General features: G+C 39.7%; 1 protein-coding gene across 4 annotated transcripts in view; it reads right to left on the bottom strand.

Annotated features, from left to right (window-relative positions):
• SRGAP2 (SLIT-ROBO Rho GTPase activating protein 2) overlaps positions 1 to 21,835 on the bottom strand; it is a 72,198-nt gene that overhangs the window by 17,232 nt on the left and 33,131 nt on the right. For all 4 annotated transcript variants that reach the window (XM_072137426.1, XM_072137425.1, XM_072137424.1 and 1 more), the window contains exons 3-9: positions 18,975 to 19,167; positions 11,608 to 11,770; positions 5,572 to 5,634; positions 3,809 to 4,024; positions 3,529 to 3,657; positions 2,361 to 2,582; positions 2,055 to 2,156 (exon numbers count right to left, since the gene is read on the bottom strand). In XM_072137426.1, the coding sequence (XP_071993527.1) occupies positions 2,055 to 2,156; positions 2,361 to 2,582; positions 3,529 to 3,657; positions 3,809 to 4,024; positions 5,572 to 5,634; positions 11,608 to 11,770; positions 18,975 to 19,167 (1,088 nt within the window). The remainder of the gene's footprint in view (positions 1 to 2,054; positions 2,157 to 2,360; positions 2,583 to 3,528; positions 3,658 to 3,808; positions 4,025 to 5,571; positions 5,635 to 11,607; positions 11,771 to 18,974; positions 19,168 to 21,835) is intronic.

Raw genomic sequence — 21,835 nt, 5'->3', positions numbered from 1 at the left:
ACAGCCTGTTATATAACATTTGTTCTGGGGCTATTACCACTGCTATAAGCAGGTCTACTATTACTGAACAATTTGGACAAAGAATAAGTTCACCTCTGAACATGATTTCAGTTTGCACACAGATACTATCTGTTAAGTAACTATGAAACTATTCTGCAAATATTTCACTTTACTTATCTTGTGCTGATCTTGAGTTACACTGAATGATGGCCCCAAGCTGCACTCGCCATCCAGCAGGTTACTACTAGAATCTAGCTGCCAGACTCCATATACATAGCTTCTGACCTGATATTCACAAAGCAATTATCTTTCTGGGAAATTTTGAATACTTCCAAAATCAGGTTAATGTATAATCGAAGAACAATGACCTCAAACATGGACAAGTAGAGAATGTTGGGAATTTCAGTTCGGCCTAGTTCACATCTGCATTCTGCATGTGTCATTACTTATGCAGTTAATAGCGAAAAAAATAGCACAGCATCGTGCATACTTGCTATTAAAAACAGATGCATAATGGAGGGTCCATTAAAGTCTATGGGAAATGGAAGGTGAATAGAAGGCCCAGATGCAGGTGTGAAATGGGTCAAACAGTTCTTGCTATAGACACTTTAAAAAACCTATAATATAAGATCAGTATAAGATACATCAAGTTGATGGCAAAGATACTTTATATTATCTTCGAATGGTACCAATAATTAGACAGCCATGAAAACCTCTAAATAACATCTATTATTGTTAGGCTGCTCAATATCCACAAGAATTTAAGATTTTTGGAGCAGAGGAGAAACCCATCACATTCTGTTACTGCATGATACTATGACTCTTTCCACTAACCAACCCTGTGTACTCCTCATGTCAATACCATTATACAGGTTACTCTTCAGACTCGTGCTACTTTTTTTTTTTTTAAGTACAGGCAGTCCCTGGGTTACATACAGGATAGGTTCTATAGGTTTGTTCTTAAGTTGAATTTGTATGCAAGTCGGAACTGTATACTTTGTAATTGTAACCCCCGGCAACATTTTTTTGGTCTCTGTGACAAGTGGATTTTAAAAATGTATTGTCATCAGAACCAGGATTAACAATAAAGCTTCATTACAGACACCTGATAACTGTTATAGCTGATTATTGTAGCCCAAGGCTAAAGTACATTAAAATTACAGGCAGTCCCCTACTTAAGAACACTCGACTTACATACGACCCCTAGTTACAAACGGACCTCTGGATATTGATTTTAAAATCCAATTGTCACAGAGACCAAAAAAGTTCTGGCTGGGGTTACAATGATAAAATATACAGTTCCGACTTACATACAAATTCAACTTAAGAACAAACCTACAGACCCTATCTTGTATGTAACCCGGGGACTGTCTGTACTAATTACCAGAGACCCATTTGTAACTAGGGGTCGTCTGTAAGTCGGGTGTTCTTAAGTAGGGGAACGCCTGTATGTATGTTTGAATTGTATGCATTTTATCCCTTATGAAAACTGGACAACTATACAAGCGCTGTCACCTCCTGAATTACCCCCGTCTCCTTAGAGAAAAGGGGTAAGACCCTCGATCCCATGTCATTACTTTTTAAAGTCCTGTGGAATATGATGCCGCTATATAGAGTTTTATTATTATTTTTATTATAAAATGTATATTCAAAATTCTGATGATCCTCTTCTTATTCACCAGTCACTAGTAATTGAGAGGAATCTTTATAGGTCTTTGAAGGAGTTGCTTCTGCCACATTCAAAATAAGTTTGGCTAGAAGGTCCTGGCATAGAAGTGCACAAGTCACTGTTCAATGTGTACAAATCAACGTATTTTCCCATGTAACATTCAGATTCACACAAGTCTGTGTTTGGATTTGACTGCTCCTGGAGAAGAAAATATGATGAGTTGTACACAGCAGAGTAGTATATACATGTTCTCTCTAATGTATCACTAACACCTTTTCCTATCACATCAACGTCAGATTCTTAGAAGCACCAATAGATTTACAGAAGAGTTTGGAGCAAAGTACATCTCATAGACAAAAAATATTGGGTAGAAATGACTACATACCTCTTCATTTTCTATATGTAATGTGGACAAGCGACACTGAAGCTGCTGGCATCTCTGAGCCAACTCTCCCTGCAGAGGTTGTTGTGCACACAGGTGAGAGAACTAGAGAAATAGAAGGAATAGTCACTGACTAACCAACAACTAGAAGAGATGCACCAAAGCAACAACAAATCCTCAGGCAGTGGAGCCCTGGAGAACTACATAATATGAATGCATAAGTGTTACAGCTCCCACATGTGCATGTCTATTTATGAACTGTAATTGTTACGTTCTTTATAACTGAGACTGCAATGTAAAGATACTCACTGTATCCCCCATGTGTGGCTGGAACTCAAACCTCACAGGAGGACAGAAGACACTGTTGGAGGATTCCATAAGACGTTGCTTGTCTGAAGTAGCATCTAGGTTTTCAGTTGCATTTTCAAGGGCTTCTAATCCTTCTTGCTTTGAGTGTTGCAGGTTAAACTCGGCGGAGAGAAAGGTACGCAAAGCACGATGCAAACTTGAGTGATAGCCCAGGTCACAGCACTGTAACAGCATAATATAATACATCTATACAAAAACTCTATATTATTAGTACAATGAATTGGTACAACTGGACCTGGTAGAAAACTGCTCCAGGGATAGTGACTGGTGGGAAATTGACTAGTGTGGTACATCTTGATGACAGTTTAGCACTGCTATTTTTCGGGAAGAGTAGACTCCAAGCATCATGATGCCTTGTCCAGTCTGAAATCTAGCCAGCTTTACCTAGCTTTACTTTGCTTTTAAACGAAAAACATTTCTAGAAAGCTACAAGCACATGTTAATGTTGAAATGTCCAATATAAGGTCATCATGGAATGAATTTAGCATCCTGTACTATACTATGTCCATAACTACCCTACATGTCCACTAGTCATTTATTGCAAAAATTATTAATATTTTTTGTCTATTCCTGGACAAAGTGACTGACTTTTTATTGCCACAACAGCAATATACAAGTCTTTGCTTTAATGAAATGCAGTTCTCCATCTATTTTTTTTTTTTTGACATGTAAATGCCCTACTGCTAAACACATAAACCACCAAGTGTTGTTTTAAAGGGTAACGGTACCCGCCTTTTTCGCAAATTCAGCTAGTGACAGGTTCCCATAGAACAATGGCACCCTCCTTTTACCTAAAAAATGCTTGCCTCACACACCAATAAAATGAACTGTGTGCTATTACTTGGCATACATCCAAATCCAGCAGTAATCCTCCTTGGGTCCAGCAGTCCCTAGCATCCTCACTCCCTTACACTCCACCCCATCCGCTAAAGGCATCCAGCCGGGTTGTGAGGCATACATTTTTTTAAGCAAAAGAAGGGTGCCATAGTGTTGATAGGGCTCTATGGGAACCTGTCACTAGCTCAATTTCTGAAAAAGGTGGCAAAAGATTCCCTTTACACAATTAAACCAGAGTGTCACATAGCTCAGGACCGCCAATGATACTTACATCAATGAGATCAGACAAATCATGGATGTAGTATTTGAAGACAGAGGAATTAGTGGCTTCCAGTGCCAGTATATACTCATTACGCGCCTTGATAGCCTTCACCTTATTTTCTGTGTACTTGGCTTGACGCTGGAATTACAAAAAACAAAACAAAAAAAGGAAACTGTAATTTTGCGACTGAGGCCTATACACTTAGAATGATAAAAGGCACTTGGTAACAGTGCCAGAAAGACAGGGCAAAGTTATTAAATGCAAGGTTTTCAAATTTTGAAACTTTTACCTTCTCTTTCATCTTTTCAATTTTTCGAACAGAGCTGCGCCTAATGTGCTTTTCATCTAGGCGGACACTAGTGGCAGCGTCTGGTGAGCGAGGAGTCTGGCGATCTTCCTGCCTCACTGACCGGCTCATTTGCTTCTCCTCCTGCTTCTCTGCTTCCTTCAGCTTACTCTGTGCTGCAATACTATCTGCATTATACATGTGATATGTTTTCATCACCTAAGATAAAAAAAAATAAAATAAAACACATCAGAAAGTACAAGATCACACCAGGTTTTCGGAGTGTGCTACAAATTATAGAGCAGGACCCATTCCTGCAGAGTTTGTGACACTGTCGGAAACTTGGGCAGCCTTTCTGTTGTCATAGGCACATGAGCAGAGATCACTTGCTGATGACACAAGGGCTCCAAACAGTCCACAGTACTTTTCTCCCCACATGCATTTTCTGTGTGGTTTCCCAGCTAATTCACTCTCAATGTCTGTCAGCACAGTAGCACTACAGTACTCTCTACTTTTGTCCATAGCTCCCTCTTTTCAATTTGAATCTGCAGGAGCTGATTATACTCACTCCTTCTACTATGTCTGCAGATTGAGCACACACAAATTAAGACATATAAAGACCAAAAGACTGTCGGCTGCTCACCCTTTGGTTTTGTACGTCTGCACATTGATTACAGATAGCCAAGAAGCAGATCATATCAGCTTTCTCCTTTCGGACTCCCCTGTTCCTTGATATGAGCAAGTGCAGGGAAGATGTTTCTTGGACCAGTCCATCTCTACCTAGCCTTTGGGGTCTGTAGCCATGCAATTATTAAAGTACAAGGATGGGCTGACTGATTCATCTGGCCTTCCTTCACCCTTCCCAGTTTCTGTATATTTCAGAGGATTCAGGAGTCTGAACTTTGGTTATGGATGAGATATCAAAAGTGCCTTACTAAGGCAAGGGTCTTTCAATAATGTGTACATATCCAAATTAAAATTTTTAAATTTTTCCTTTAATATTGATGTGCTAAAAAGGTACCCTATTACGACATCAAATAAATGCTACAATTTCAAAACTGCCAAGTATATTTAAAACCAAATAATATAATATGTACTTCACATCAGAAATGCCCTGTGTGAATTTGGCCTAAAAACATAAAAATGAACAGTGTCCTAGGAATTATGCCCTATTCACACAAGGTTTTTGAATCATACAATCTAAATATAATACAATATAAAACATACAATATAATATAAACTTGTAATATTCAAATAAGTGCTAACATGTACTCCAGAAATACCACCCTGTCCCATGTGAGTCTGCAGTTAATGGTCTAATCGGTTATTCCTTCTATTGAATAATTAAATAATTGAATAATTGATGTTAAAAAAACAGGCCTAGACCATGATTGTCTGTCACACATGGGGAACAATGAAAACTAGGAATTAGAGGGCATTTCTCTAGCCATGTTAACCAAGAATTTATAGTTCAATTCCACATTTCAATATTGAGAGCTTATGGGTGATTTAATAAAGAGGAATGGTTCTATGATTATTATTCATGATGCAACTCAGTGCTGCTGTCATTATACGAAGATCAAACTAAATCTTCTGCAATCTCAATGATTTCCGAGCCGAGGGAAAGCGGATGAAAAAGAAAAAAATGCCTTTTGTGAGCACCTACACAAGTTGACCTAGTGGACACTGATCCTCAGGGTAATGTCATAACTGTATATATTCCAAGGTAGAATTTCATAACCATGAAACAAATCCCCAGGACTTACCGTGTACAGTTCATTTAACACTTTCATGAGGTCTTCCTGCAGTTGCAGACCAATCTCCTTACTCTACAAAGACACAATATTAAAAAATATATTAAGGACATACACTACAAAGATGAGGCAAGCATAATGGTAGTAATAATAATAATAAAAAATAACTCATCTAGGGTGAGCAACCTTATCAATAACAATTCAAACTATGGACTGCACATGTAGAAGAATATACTTTCTTTTCAGTTTATTGCTCTACAGAAAAGATACATGATAATATGCGTGTAAAGGAAGTCTCTTATACTTGTTATCCATGGCCTACTTGCTTCTAAAATCAACTTTAAAAATGTTCTGATGAGCCTGAAGTTGTACCCTAACCCTTTTATGATCTGGCTATACAGACTGTTACACTGGCTCACCCTCCCCCCTGCTTATGCAGCACAACAGTCCTTACAGTGAGATCATTGAGGGACTAGGGTAGCCCCTCAGGCTCATTAGAATAACTTTAAAGGAGGCCATGGATAACAAATATTAGATGATTACCACAGTCATGGTGTCTGGATCCATTAGCAAGTACCCCTGTTTTATGCTGGATTTTAATGGTAGATTTCCTTTTAAGAACAGGAAACTTTATATACACAACTCTGGTATTGAGAGGCAAAGGAGAGGATTTTTTTTAACCTATCACACATCTATGCATTGCATGGACAATTTACAGATTTTAATGGGTACAATGTTAATGTTTCACTTCCCTTAAAGGGCATGGAAGATTTGGGGTCTGGTGCGATTACCAATAAGAGAGGAGCAGCCCATCGCCTCATGAGTTCCCATGACCAAATAACTTTTGGTTATCTTTAGGAAAACAGTCCAAAGTAGCTTTGTAGAATTTAAAAGAAGCCCTTTTACCACCGTTGCTTTGGTGGTCACTGCCAGTTGTCAAATCAAGGATTTATAGGTTATGTCAGTACGCTTGTCTTCATAGGGCAGACCAATTATAAAGAACACATCACAACTTTAGATAAGACGTTTCTGATCACCAGTTTCTGCTGTGATCTAATGGAATTACCATTGTTGGGGTCAGTGTTGTAACGGTTTCGCTCCGAGTAGTTCCAAGTACAAATCCAAACTAAGTTACACCACATGAGTCAATGTTTGAAAAACGTAATAAAAACAATTGGTAAAAAAAAAAAAAAAAAAAAAAGTTATGTAGAATGACCGCTGCACCTCTACAGCTCTGAGAAGAACAGAAGGTTGTAGATTTTTTTCAGTATTGGACCCTAATAAAGTTACACTATTAAATTCATCAGGACAGCCTTTTGGACTTCATTAAAATATATAATTTGTGATTGCAAATGGTAGTATAGAGGACAGACTCTAAAACTTTATGTGACTATATGAAGACAGTTCACTTGTGGCTAGTGTTTAGTGGACTCTATATACTGCAAGTTTATAAAAGAGCGTAATAGTTTCTATCAGATATTAAAAAAAATATATATAATATAAATATATCTGTGTAAACTACCGTATTTTCCGGGCCATTAGGCGCACCGGAATATAAGGCGCAACAGTCCGATGCGCCTTATATATGTAATAATTCCATATATAAGGCGCATCGGACTATAAGGCGCAGGGTCGGGGGCGTGGCGGAGGTCCGGGGGCGGAGCGGAGACCCGACGGGACGCGACGCCGAGAAGAGACGCGGCGACGCGGGGAAGGTGGAGGAGGGCAGCGGACCATACTTACATAGGTCCCCGCTACCGGAGACAGCAGATCTCCAGCGGGAACTGCAGACCACGCGGCAGAAGTTGTTCGTGCCGCGTGGTCTGCAGTTCCCGCTGGAGATCTGCTGTCTCCGGTAGCGGGGACCTATGTAAGTAGGGTCCGCTGCCCTCATATAGGGCGCACCGGACTATAAGGCACACTTTGGATTTCCAAGGAAATCCAAGGCTTTTAAGTGCGCCTTATAGTCCGGAAAATACGGTACACAACTCCAAATATAGTATTTGTCTCTGAAATAAAAAATTAGCACATGATATCCACAGTACAGTACACATGGTGCTACTATTGTTTAGCAACATCTCAGATATGGCTCCAAAATGTATTGTTGGAGAATACAGCTTGGACATTAGGATTCTAAGCACCTCTTACGTGTCCGGATTCAAAGTTATGGTGAAAAAGATTTCCATTTCTGTGGCCAGTCTCTATAAAAGCAGATTTGTTCGAAGTTGTGCTACAGTGTAGAAAGGATTCTATATGTAGGCTTTTTGGTTCCCTATGTAATTTTCTAAAAAAAATAGCTAAATCAAACAAAGAATTTTTATTCCCAACCCCCAACAAACAATCCTAATGGTTGACTGTAGAAGCATTATTTGGAAAAATGCAGGCAGAAGACAAGGGACACTAGCGACATGAGGAAGCGACAGACGGGAACAGAAGGGAAAATAGTTGGGGGGAGAGGAACACTGTGGAGGTGATGCAGAATTGATAAGAAAACATGAGGAGAAGAGACCCTGAAGAGCTCTGACACCAGATGGGTGCAGGACAGGCTACTTCACACACAAAATGAGCTGGATTCCTGCCTGTTCTCCAGGCCAGGCTAAAACAGATATATGGCATATACACAAAGCATGTGTTGTAACACCCAGTATGCTACACTACATTACAGAGGGTAGTAATATAGGAACAGATGAGGTTTAGTAAGGCACATACTTGTCATCCTTAAGGCAGACAGCAGTCAGACATCCTCTATAATCCGGGCTCCACGACTGCCATCATTAATTCATGCAGTTATTTTTTCTAAAGCCTTCTATCACAGGAGGGAGCATTTGCTGGTATATTAATTGTTAATACCTTTATCCCGCTGAACTTTTCCTATGAGACTTTTCATGTAACCCAGTCACAAAGCCAGGAAGGAGACCACACGCTGAGATGTCTCTTTAACTCGACTGTCCCCATGGGAGACACCAAGAGGGAGGGGCAGAGCGGAGATTAGAGATGCAATCTCATATATAGTAGTTGGCTACAAATCAACCTTTGTAAAACAGCAAACAATCCAACTTTCTGTACTAGTAACCAATTATAAAAACGCTCACATGCTTCTATTATTTGGAAACGATGGAACATTTTTATTTTAATCTTGGCAGAGAAGGGTACGGATGTGTTGGATTCCTGGATTGTGTTTATCCTGTGATTATTCTGTTATACCAAAACTAGTAGTTGTGTTTGTAAAGTTATATTTTTCACATCCATTAACACTGTTGCCTTAGGATTTAACACTTGCTTTTATAGCACATAATTATATTATATTGTATTTAATAAGTTTCTGTTCTGCAATAGCATTGTACAGGAAGGTCTTTGCATTCTATTTTCTGTTCTGGGAAAATAAAAGGGTGGCAAATTGGATTCTACCAGCAACTAAAAAGTTCTCTTTATCAGTTTTCAAAAACTAATTAATTTCACTACGGAATTTTTAACCATTAAAATGGAAAAACAGGAACAATACGACTGGATATGCCTTAAGAAAATCTTTAAAGAGAACCCGTCATGCAAAATAACCCCCCTAAACTAAATATATTTTCATAAACTGCCATTAGAGAGCATTGCCTCTATCCCTTCATTGTCCCTCTACATGCCTGTAAACCTAAGCAATGAGGTCCTAAAGCTGTATGCAAATGACCTGTGAAATGTCCAATGAAGCATTAGCATATTCAAGCTGTCCACTCTATTCATGAGTGGGAGGCACAGCCACACCCCCAGTGCATGACTGACAGCCTGTATAATGATGTGAGGCTGTATAATGATGTGCTTCCTGGTGCTGGTGGCCACGCCCCCTGCAGCCTGTGTGTGCATGTGTGTGCGTTTAGGAGAGATACAGCAGCTCCAGGCAGCCATGTTACAGCAGAACATGTCAGATTCATGTGTAGCTGATGTCTGTGTCTCTGTGTATTAGGAGGATGCAGCATGTCAGCAGATGCAGCACAGATACCAGCAATACTTTACTATACATTACACACAGACATGAGCAGGGGGAGGAGAGCGGAGGGGTAACGGGTGACATCCCTGCCTCTGACCATGTGACCAGCCTCATTTACATAATAAAGAATAGATGATTTTACAATGATTAATGTATGAAATAACTAGATAAGGACTGGGATGGGATCCTTGTGAGCTGCTCCAACAGGTAGTAGTGACAAGACTAGTGACACAGACCTGATGACAGGTGTCCTTTAAGATGCCCGCAAAAACTGGAAGTTAACCCCCTTAACGACCAGAACCCTTCTTTGTTTGAGTTTTCATTTTTCATTCCCAACCTTCAAAAATCCAGAACTATTTTATTTTTCCATGAAAAAAAACTGTGTGGGCTTGTTTTCTGCGTAACGAATTGCACTTTATAGTGACTGTATTTAATATTGGTGAAAAAATGCGTTTGCACCATTTTCTTGTGGGCTTGGATTTTGCAGCTTTCACTGTGCGCCCCAGATGAAAAGTCTACTTTATTCTTTGGGTCGGTACGAACACAGGGATACCAAATTTTCAAAGTTTTTAATGCTTCCATTTTGATGACTGTACAGCCTTTTGATCACTTTTTATTACATTTTTTTGATTTGGCAAAAAATGGTGGTATTTTCCATTACAGGGTTCAAAGCAGGGAATAACCATCATTATATTGCAGATTGTAATAGATGGTGTAAAACGAGACAGCCTCGGGTCTTTGTATGACCAGAGGCTGTCATAACAGATCGCCACTCCCCAATGACGTCACATCTCCAATCACCCGCAGCAGACGTGTGACGTTACACATTCTTAAGGGGTTAATAAGAGAATTGGCATTTTATTTTATCTCATAAAATTCTTCACTCGTTGCTCATCTCATAAAGCACATATCCCTAACAATGTGAATAAGGTGCTAAGTGTCTACAGTTAGAAAAGTCCTTTTAGAAGGCAAGTAAAGATGCTTCTAGTGAAAAGTGGTGGTGCTGTCAACAAGGAATATGACTGTTTTGTTACTGTTGGATATCAATAAATACTCCCTTATGCTATGAAGTTCTAGTACCATCATCCTGGCTGCTGATTCTTCAAGATACAAGCCAACTGAAATGTAAAAAATGCAATCCAGAACCAATGCATATGTAAATGTGGATGCAATTACTGAAGCATTTGACATGAACAAACAAACTGAAATTGATGGAATATGTGACAAGAATTCTAAATGTTCAATGGATAGTGCTAAAAAGAGACAGATACCAACAGTGGTCATCAAATTAATACAATAATCCAAAGTCAAGAAGACAAAAAAAAAAAAATAGATACGAGAGAATTAAGATTGGGGGTTAAATAATGAAGACAAGAAACAAAAAAAAAAGAACAGAGGCTGAATCTGGAAAAATGAAGAATGTGTGATATTTTGAGTATACCACCAACATGTAGACATTGAAAATATAGGTTTTCTTCTGGTACATGACAACAAATGACAGCGTAACTGTAAAGTGAAGCCAGAACGGGACAGCATGTTTGTAATTGGCCGATCTGAAGCATGTTTGTGACATCACTACAGGCCATACAGCCCCTCTCAAGCCTTCCTTCATCTCTACCTGTACTATACGGTTTCCCATGGCAACCAGAAAGCATGGCAAATGGAGATTAGCCTGGGGGGTAAGGTAAAACCTCTCCTGGCTGCTAAATAGGGGGCCAAGTGAGAAGGATAATCAGAACTTGAAGAATTAAATGGGCGTGGGGGGGGGGGCGTACTGCTATCTGATATGAAGGAAAACATGATGTGCGAGAAGAATGGGCGCTAGATGTGTGAGAAGAATTTGGGGGACCTATGGATGCTTGCTCTATCAGCTTTCTAGCTGCCATTCCCTTCAATTCTTAGGACAGTACAGAAACTTTGTATAGGTAGTGATCCTTTGGAAAATATTTACATTGTTTGATGAACAGCCTCTGGAACATGAAACAGGAGGAGAAGCGTAACCAAGGAGGTTCAGATGTTATTAGGTCATGTTTACACAAACAAAACACTATATATTTTGAAGGCTAAAGCTTCACCTTCTTAAAGAGACGCCCAGAGTCCTCATTGACTTGACCAAATCGGGGGATGATGTTATTCAAGTAGATATCGCTTAATGTGGCATGATCACGGCTCTCTCTCTTCACCTGTGTGAGAAGCAGGTTCCAACAGGTCACCGGAGAAAGAACATTCTGATCCTTCCTGAAATAAAAAAAAAAATCATACATATAATTAAAGAGTAACACAACCCCCCACAAGGGAGAAACTGATATAAGCTCCGCTAAGTGTGACGTATATGTGGAAACGCAATTCAAGCCCAGTGGAGAGTAGCTGCACCCGATTGCATCTGCATTCAGACCTAAACGATAATGATCAGGAATGAGAACATGTGTTTTGCTAGTTTATGAACACAAAAGTTCCTCTTTAAACACATTTGTGTTCAGAAGCTACCCATGTCCCACTGTAATGGTGAAGTCTGACAGCAGACAACCCCTAGTTACACACGGACCTCTGGATATTGGTAATTTACTGTACTTTAGCCTTTGATCACTCTTACAACTGATAATTGTATCCTAAGGCGTCTGCAATTAATATTTATTGTTAATCCTGGTTCTTATGACAACCTAAAAGTTTTTATATCCAATTGTCACACGGACCAAAAAAAAAAAAAACAAAAAAAAAAAAAACAAAACCTACAGAACCTATCTTGTACGTAACCCGGGGACTGCCTGTATATGGGGAAATATCATTGTATTTTTATGAATATTTATATTTATTTTTTTTGTTTGTGTTTTTACTTTATATGTCCCCCATGAGGTCATAAAAGACCCCTGGGGGACATTTTAACTTTTTTTAAATATTACTTTATTTTTTTAATGTTACAAGTTTTCCCCTGTAACTGAGGCATCTATAAGAGCCTCAGGTACAGGGGAAATGAACACCTGTGACTGGTGGTGCTGATCAGAGCTGCACTGGGTCTAATTAGACCCAGCAGCTCTGTTTAACCCCTATAGACCAGGGGGTCATGTGACCGCCGAGTCTTTGGAGCCGATGGCCGTGCCAGCTCTGCTCCTCGCTGGATGCTGCGAGGAGAGGAGAAGGGAGAAGCGGTAACAAACTGCATCTCCCTTCTCCCTAGTGTCTGCAGGTGCCTCCGACAAGCGCAGACCAGGTCTGGCTAGCGCGGGAGCAGCAAAGAACTGCAGAAAAGTGTAAAGATATCGCTGCAGACTCCAGACCTGCGCATCCTGAGGTCTAAAGTCAGCGGGCGTTCCGAATAGAGTTAAGGTGGATAAAAACTTGGCCCTGGTCATGTGACAAATACACAGCTCGTTATTACACACAGCTGTGATTACTCAGTTATACTAATGAGCCAAGACTTTTTTTATCATTAAATTTATCATTAACATAGAAGCTTCCAATAGAAAGACAGCAAGCAAAGATTGAGAAAACTGAAGAATTGATACAGAAAGTATATTAGAAAATTGTTTAACTTTTCATTACACTAACAATATCAACTATTGGTTGAAAGTGGACAACCCCATTAAGTCTAAATCATCACCACAATATGCACAGTTACCAAGAAGAATCTTGCAGATTGACATTCATTCTCATTCATACAAGCTCTTTTCTGCAAGGGGTTAATCCCACCTCTGACAACTAGAGACAAAGTTCACACTAAGCACCTTGGAGGGGAGGTGGGATTAAATGGATTTGAGTTATATTGGACTGTAATATTCTCCAACCCCCACATGAATTCAAGAGTGAATTAAACTGCTTGGGATTTATTCTGATGTTTGAGAACAGATTTAAGGTCATTTGTAGGATGCAGATTAGGAAAGGTCCATCAATGTGTAAAGATAAACATACATCGACCGAAACTGCTTTAACGAAATGCACTGCAAATCATAAACACTATGAGGTGCTCTACTGGGGGTAACAACTCGGTTCTTGTGGTCCGATGAAAGTCCCACCACTGGCACCCAAACTGATCAGCACAATATCCCTCATTTTACAGCCATATACAAGCTTGTGGGATGAAACGTGTTCAAATGATATGTGAAGAAAAGTCTGTCTTTTATTTGCAAATTTTTAAGAAATAAAATGTAAAACAAATAGGACCCAAGTAGAAACAGATATTAAAACAGGTCTTCAAGAATATGGTATTCAACCAAAATGTCGTACAGGTGTAAATACATTTATATATCTGCCCGCATTTCAAACTTCGATTAACTGTTTTGCCATAAAACAAAACCTCCAAAAACCTGGCAAATTTCTTGTATCCACCCAGCTTCTGTTTCTCCACAAATTTTGTCTGGAATATACCAAGGCATGTAAAAGTCAGGAAATGTGCGTGTGTCATTCCTCAGAGTGTGCTCTGCTTTTCACAAGGTACACATTCCTCCCCTTGTTTGGTCTCACATACACTTAGAATGTCCATGAGAAGCCATTTGCACATTATTTAACAAAGCTTAACAGTAACCAAGCTAATAGTAAAAAAAATAACCCCTTCTTAAAAGAGGCATTTCCACGAAGACAAAATTCTTAAATATACTCGGGATAACAAAATAACTAGAGATGAGCGAGCACTAAAATGCTCGGGTACTCTTTACAGGAGCCGAACATTTCCCGATGCTCGAGTGCTCGTTTCGAGTAACGAGCCCCATTGAAATCAATGGGAGACCCAAGCCTTTTTCAGTAAAATTACAAACTGAACGAGCACTGTTCAGTGCAGATGTTTTCACTGAAAGAACACTGCAGAACAGATTGCAGATTGCGGACATCTGCGATGTCTAGTGTGAATCTACTATTTTTATAGTTCAAAGGTGTGTCCAAACTTTTGGTCTGTCCTGTATAATCTGTACTTGGCACCCAAATACAAAACAGACAATGTGCAAAGGGCACATACAGGGGCAGATTTACTTACCCGGTCCCATCGCGATCCTGTGGTGCATTGTCTGATGAGGATTCGGGTCCGGCATGATTCACCAACATCGTGCGTCTAAGATCCTGCATGTGTCGCTGCTGCGCCAAGGTCCGCCGGAGTTCACCTTCTTCTTCCCGGTGCAAGTGAGTGCTGATCTTGCGACAATTCCTTTTTTAAATGCTGCGGTTTGTCAGAATCAGTCTGGTTGTTCGACGGCCACTCCCCCGATTTTGGTTGCGTGCAAGCCGGTGCCGATGCTCCAAAATCCGATCTCGTGCGCCAAAATCCTGGGGCAATTCGGCACAAAAAGGAAATATTTGGGAAACCCGACGAAAGTGCGGCGTTCAGACCCTTAGTAAATGAGCCCCACAGTATCAGTTTCATATATGTGATGGCAGCATAATACAAAGACAAGTACCTCAGGTTGAGTTAAAAAAAAAAATAAATAAAAAAAACCCAGCAAGGAACACTGACCCAATATCTGTCCATTTGCAATAGAAATCCCCACACACAATTGCTAGACACAGCTTCCTAATGGGTGTTAAATCATTAGTACCAATACTTTTGAAATCTCTGTAGCATCCAATGTTGTCATATTAGGGCGATACTCACCTTATCCTCATATAGTAGCTTCTATTATTAATTATTTTATAGCATAAACCACTGGCAGGACTGATAACATTTTATACATGGCACAGGACAAAAGGGGCGCAAATAGAATATTATACAGGGATCCTCTCTTTGGTGGTGTCAATCTATTTCATGCACCACCTCTAGGGATCATACATTGTAGCTGCTTAGCCAGAAGGGTTTCTTTAACCATTATTTAAAGGGTAGTTAGTAAACAAAAGCTTCAATACATTATGTCTATTTGATGAAAGCGATTGCCACTGTGTGATGCAAGAATATGATCACGCAGGGACACCCTGTTCTGTTACCCAGGGGTATTCTCCATCAGCAGAAGGCCTCAGGCTATAGGAGGCTGTTACGGAGAAGGCAGCAGCATCTCTGTTATATCACATATGTTCCAGATCTTCCTGACATACTGTGTAAAACACAAAATTATTTTGAGATATTGAGTGAGGCCTAACCAGAGATCATTAGCTTATGCCTTTATTCAGAGTCCATATAAATATCATGAACTGTAAGTTCTTGCTAGCAGGTTTTTTTCTTATTATTTATGTCATTACTCTGTACGGTCTGGTTTTATTTGTATATGTTTCCTATGTTTTGTACAGAGCTGCGGAATATGATGTCGCTATATAAAAAAGGCCCAAGGTAAAGCACTCGATTGGACAGCATATGTTTACAGCATTACCAACATCAAATAAACATAAAATGTGAAGCAACACAAATGCATTAGGATTTCACAGAATGAAGGATATTTGATACAGAAATATACATCTGGTCAGTTCAAGCAGCAGCATTTTCATTTATTAATTTTTTTTATTCTGTTCCCTTATAAAGAATGGCTGGGACATTATACAAGCTCTTATACCTCATGCGTCAGCCCCTTATCTTCATAGATTGTAAGCCTTTGTGAGCAGGGCCCTCTCTCCTAGGGTTCCATATGACTTTGTAATGTACTAGTTTATTTGTATGTGTCCCTATGAGTTGTAAAACACTTCGGAATATGATTGTAGCTATTTAAATAAAAGATTATTATGTTATTTTATGCCCAAATGTGCATGATGGCGAAAATCCTCATCAGATACCGGCAGTCCTCGACTTAAAGACACCAGACTTATAGACCACTCCTAGTTACAGACGGACCTCTGGAAGCTGGCGATTTTCTGAACTTTACCCCAGACTGTAATAATCAACTGTAGAGTTATCAAAGATATCTGAAATGAAGCTTTATTGATAATCTTTGTTCCCATGGCAACCTAAAATGTTGAAAATACAATTGTCCTAGGTACAAAAATAAATTTTGTCTGGAGTTGCACTTAGAAAATATACCTGTTCTGACTTGCATACAAACTCAACTTAGGTTTGTTCTTATCTTGTATGTAACCCTATATGTCCAAAGCTGTGACTCTTAAGTCAACTACAGATATATAAACTTGGTGTTGTGCATGGTAGACCTGCTGAAATATTTCAGACTATCCATTTTTGTAGTCTATGAGTCCTGATAGGACCATGATAGGGTCTCTAAACACCATGCATTTTTTTTATAGAGAATGTAAATATGCTTTGTGTTGGTTAGCAACGGGTTAATAAAAGGTTGCTCAATAGTTTATGAATAGTGTTATTGCTGACAGCATTTCGATCAGCCGACAAAGTGTATTCAAGTCATGGGTATGTTATATAAAAAAAATGTCAGTGGTAAAATCCAACTTTTACATAGAGAAAGATGGAACATGATGAAACAGGATGTTTAGGGATGTGACTTTTTAATCCTCAATACTATGTACATTTATGTGAGTGCGCTGGCCACAATTTCTCCACTTCATGACAAGATTGACCTACATTAAAACTGTGCTGTGAAAAACAGCCTGACCTTTTGGTTCTCCGTTACTACAGGAATTTTAGGAATTCCATCAGCCTCTGCACAGAACATCTGCTGTTTACTAGAATCGTCAGGAAGAGACATATGCCAGATACCGGTGCAGCGGAGTTATATTCTGGCCCCTCCTGAAGAGCATGGCCTGTGTTGTATTATACAACACAAGCATGTCAGATTTGTATTTTTTAAGCACTGTGTCTCTGGCTTTCATAATAAAATACATTTGCATGGGAAGACACTTGCATTAAAGGTGTGTGACCTGTCAACATACACAGAGATGGGTTATGAGCATATATCAAGCACAAATTTGTCCAAAAATGTTCCATAAAAACGAGTTACCATATATACTACAGTATAAGCCAACCCAAGTACAAGCCAAAGGACCCAAATTAGACACCAAAAACTTGGAAAACCTATTGACTCGAGTATAAGCCTAGGGTGGGAAATGCATTGGTCACAGCGCCCCTAGTATATAGCCCGCCAGCTCACTGTGTGCTCACCATTCCGACGCCCTGGACAGCTCCCCCTCTTTCTTCACGTGCGCGGGCACCGCCTCCAGGTCTGCGACACCTCTGCGGGCAGTGCCTCTTCTTTGTTCATGTGCGACCACTGCAGGTCTGTGACAGCTCCGTGCGCACGGCCCGGCTGGCGAACGACTGTGATGTCAGCAGCAACATTTGTGCGCCGGACAGGCGCGTGAAGAAGAGGCACTGCCGGTGCCTGCGCACATGAAGATAGACAGGGGCCGCCTGGGGCGTCGGAATGGCGAGTACTCAGTCTAATTTTTTTTATATACCAGAGTATAAGCCGAGTGGGGAATTTTCAGCACAAAAATTTTGCCGAAAAACTCTGCTTCTCACTATATGACATACCGTATAAACTCGAGTATGAGCAAACCTCAAACAAACAATCAATTACTTAAAATTTAAAACCGATCCAATTAGTAAGGCTGGGTTCCTGTCATTTTTAGTATATGTTCAGCAGGAAAGCTCCAGACGCATACATCGGGACATTTACTGGCAGAGAGAGTCATAGTTGTTGCCTCCGTCTGACCATTATACAACATATACTGTGAAAAAAATAAGCCATGTCTTTCCATTCTGCTATATCCTGCTGACCGACACAATACCCTCAGCAGAAGCAATAGGAGCCTATGTAAGGTATTGCACACCTCTTCCAGCCTCAATGAGTGGACACATCGCTGAGCAGGAGAGAGGACACTGGTAATGTCACTGTCCATATAAGGACAGTGACATCACTGGGGAAAGACCCTGTACATCGGCAGCAGCCAATCACCAACTGCTGGCATTATATACTCCACTCCCCACATGGGGGGGGGGGGGGGTTTGAGGAAGAGGAGTCACCAGCCGATGTACCACATTGTATTAGCATCCGCCTGATGTGTTACAACCTATGGAAAACATGACGTGAACCAGGCTGATCAGTTAAAAAAGAACCATAAGACCTTGTAAAAGTCGAATGTAATCAATGAAGGGATGAGTTTTTCTGGCCTACAAAGATGGAAAGTGTGACGGCTCTTTTCTCACCATAACCATTAAAATTAACATTACAACAAATTCATTATTTGTCTTCAGTAATATGTTGTTTTAATGCTAGACATGATGCATACATTCTTTACTGTACTTTTATTTACAGTATTTCTGTATGTGAAGTCACCAGTACATAGTTGCTTTTTATAGAAACCCATTTAAGACTCAGTTTCAGTTGTAGTCTTGTATTTGGAACAAAATGCTAATTTCCATGAACAAGATTATGGGTTTGTGGTAATGTGTAATTAAATTCCTAGAAAGTGCAACTGATCAGTGAATATTTAATTTGGGTGACTGTTCAAGTCGAAGCTACTTGAGTCGCTTGGCTGACTCGGATATAGGAGCCCCTGAGCAGCATCTATATTACAACAATAAAATATTGATTATTATCTTTTTTTTTTTTTATATACACATTTATCTTACTTGAATTGCTGATCTTTGGCTCCACGAGTTTTGGAAAGAAACCGCTCACTGAGTTTCTCCAGGTTACGGGAATAATCCATTTCAATCTCAGCTTTTTTACGGAAAAAATCCTGCAGGTCCTGAAGAAGCTGTGTGCGTAGATCGCACTGTTGATCCAGGCATTTCAGCTGCTCCAGCAACTGGGCTCGGATCTCTATAGACAAAACAAAAAACAAGTAGTTATACTGTAGCATCGTACATGAAAGTTGGAGGGTTGCATACATGACAGTTCAGAGAAGAAGGCACTTTAAGAATGCAATGACTAATAAACTCCTGGAATGGCCTGACCCACACTCTCAATTTATTATTTTGATTCAGAACAAGTTGAGGACAATGCTCATAAGCCCCGTTACTTATTTTAACCAAAATATAACCAATTTCAGACTATGCTCATATCGCAGTTTTGCCCTCCGTTTTAAGGATACATCAGGTGGATTCCCAATATGTCCCTACAAGGGAAGGCCAAGATCATACATGTATGATCACACGGATATGTCGTCATGTCCCCCCTTAAAGCAGGAGGAGTGAATATTGGCAGCAAGCAATCACTGGGACAATTATGTACAGGGAGTGTCCACTTCCATTTTTTTTTTTTTTTTTTTTGACATTCAAAAAGTTTTATTGAATGAGTTGGTATTTTAGATATTACTAAATACAACACTATATACAACAATATAAAACACCTTTGTAGACAAAGAAAGTGGTGAGGCAAAGATATAGGGTCTGGCAGAGATATGTATGAACACAGAAATTCAACCTCCATTTTTAAGAAATCTATTTAAGTAATCCTATTACCCAATTTGAACAAAGAGTGATCTAAAAGGCAGTTTCCTGAAGTGGATTCAAAGAAAAGACAATCTGATAATACCAAAATTGATCCTTTGCACAGCACTCTACACTGAATAAGGCAATATGAAGAAAATCCTTATTTTTGCACACAATTTAGAATATGTTTTAATGCCTTTGTATCATAAAAAAAACTATATAAAATGTATTTTTGTGGTCGGTATGATCACAGAAATAAAGTGGATGTGTAAATTAGACAGCACAGTGAAAGCCTCACAACGCCTGCAAAAAATAGCTCAATTGAAAATGTGTTTCCTTCACTGTGGTACCTGAGCTTCTGAAACTTTCTCAGCTCAAGGCTACTGTTATCAATGGTTCATGAGTTGGAGATGACTGATGAAGATATAACATGGTCACCATGAAAATCAAATATAAAAGATACATCTGGTTTCCTTTATATACAAGGCTACATAAAATATTAGACTATGTCTTTAACTGAAAAAATTTAGGGTATCTTGCAGAATGACCTTCAGGTCAGGATGGAAATTTACTGCTGCTAAAGAGGCCCACTTGGTGTTTTGCAAGCCAAGGTCTGATTTGTATGCCTCTGGTGGCCAAAAGAAAAACAAGTTCAGCAGCTCCAGAAAATTTGTAGAAACTTTGGCTGCCAACTTTTTTTCTGATGCTATATACAATTATGATACAGATCTCATAGACCAGTGTTCCCCAACCTTTTTGTTGGGGGGGGGGATGGGGGCGCAGCTGCATCCAAATATTTTTTACCAGGGTCACAGGAAAATGAAATTGTGTGCCACGCAAATAATCAATATATAACCCCAACCCATATAATGTGCTATTTCCTGCAGCCCTTGGGCTAAAATGCCTCCTTTCCTGCAGCAGCCTTTTTTCTATAGCCCCCTTTAAATGTTTTGATAAGAACACTGCTACAGAAAAGGGGACATTACCCCTTTTTCTATAGAACCCCCCCCACACACACACACAATGCCCCCCGTCTTTGGGCTTTTCACTGTGAAGGAAGAAAATATATATACCACATCTATGCAAGTATACGCCGACCACAGTGTAAATTTTACCAAAAAAAAAAAAAGGGGAAAACTTGCCCTTGAATATAGGCCTAAGTGGGAAATGCAGCTGCTACTCTTTAATAAAATGTCCAGCAGCCTCCCCTCATTAATAAACGTCCCAGCAGCTGCCTTCTCATTAATAAAATCTTAAAAGTATCATGGTATACAAGGCTGGAAAAAGAGGTATGTCCATCAAGTCCAACCTTTAAGAATTAAACAAATGTTTTTTCCCCATAAGCAGTATATGCTTGCTCTCCAGAAAGTCATCCAGGCCTCTCGAACATGTACAAAGAGTCCACCATTTCAACCTCCCGGGGCAGAGAGGTCTCATTGCTCTTACAGTAAAGAACCTTTGTCTATGGCGATGGTAGCATCACCTCTCCTATAGGCGTAGAAGATGCCCCCTTGTCCTAGTCACAGGCCTAGGTATAAAAAGATCTTTGGAGAGATAATTGTACTACTCGTTCACGTATTTGTACATTGTAATGAGGTCTCCCCTTAGAGGTCTTTTTCTTCTATAACGAATATCCCAAATATAGTAATCTGTCATTGTATTATAGCCCCCCCCCCCCAATTCTCCTAATAATCTTGATTGTGGTCCTCTGCACCCGTTCCAGTTCTACCATGTCCTTCTAATACACACGTGCCCAAAACTGTACACAATATTCCACGTGTGGTCTCACCAGTGATTTGTACAAGGGCAAAACTAGGTCTTTATTATGAGAATCTATTCCTCTCTTGATAAATCCCATAATTTTATTTGCTTAGCAGCAGCTGCCTGGCTCTGGTCACTAAAATTTAGTGTAATATCCACCAATTTCCAGTTTTGCTAAACTATCGACCTCAGTATTACTTTATAAAGCTTAGTATCATCTTCAAATATTGAAACTTTAATGTGTAAACCCACTACAAGGCCATTGATAAAAATATTTTTAAAAAGCGGCCCCAATA

The sequence above is a fragment of the Engystomops pustulosus genome, chromosome 2 (assembly GCF_040894005.1).
Source record: "Engystomops pustulosus chromosome 2, aEngPut4.maternal, whole genome shotgun sequence".
Classification (NCBI taxonomy): domain Eukaryota; kingdom Metazoa; phylum Chordata; class Amphibia; order Anura; family Leptodactylidae; genus Engystomops; species Engystomops pustulosus.
This window is presented reverse-complemented; position numbering and strand designations above follow the sequence as displayed.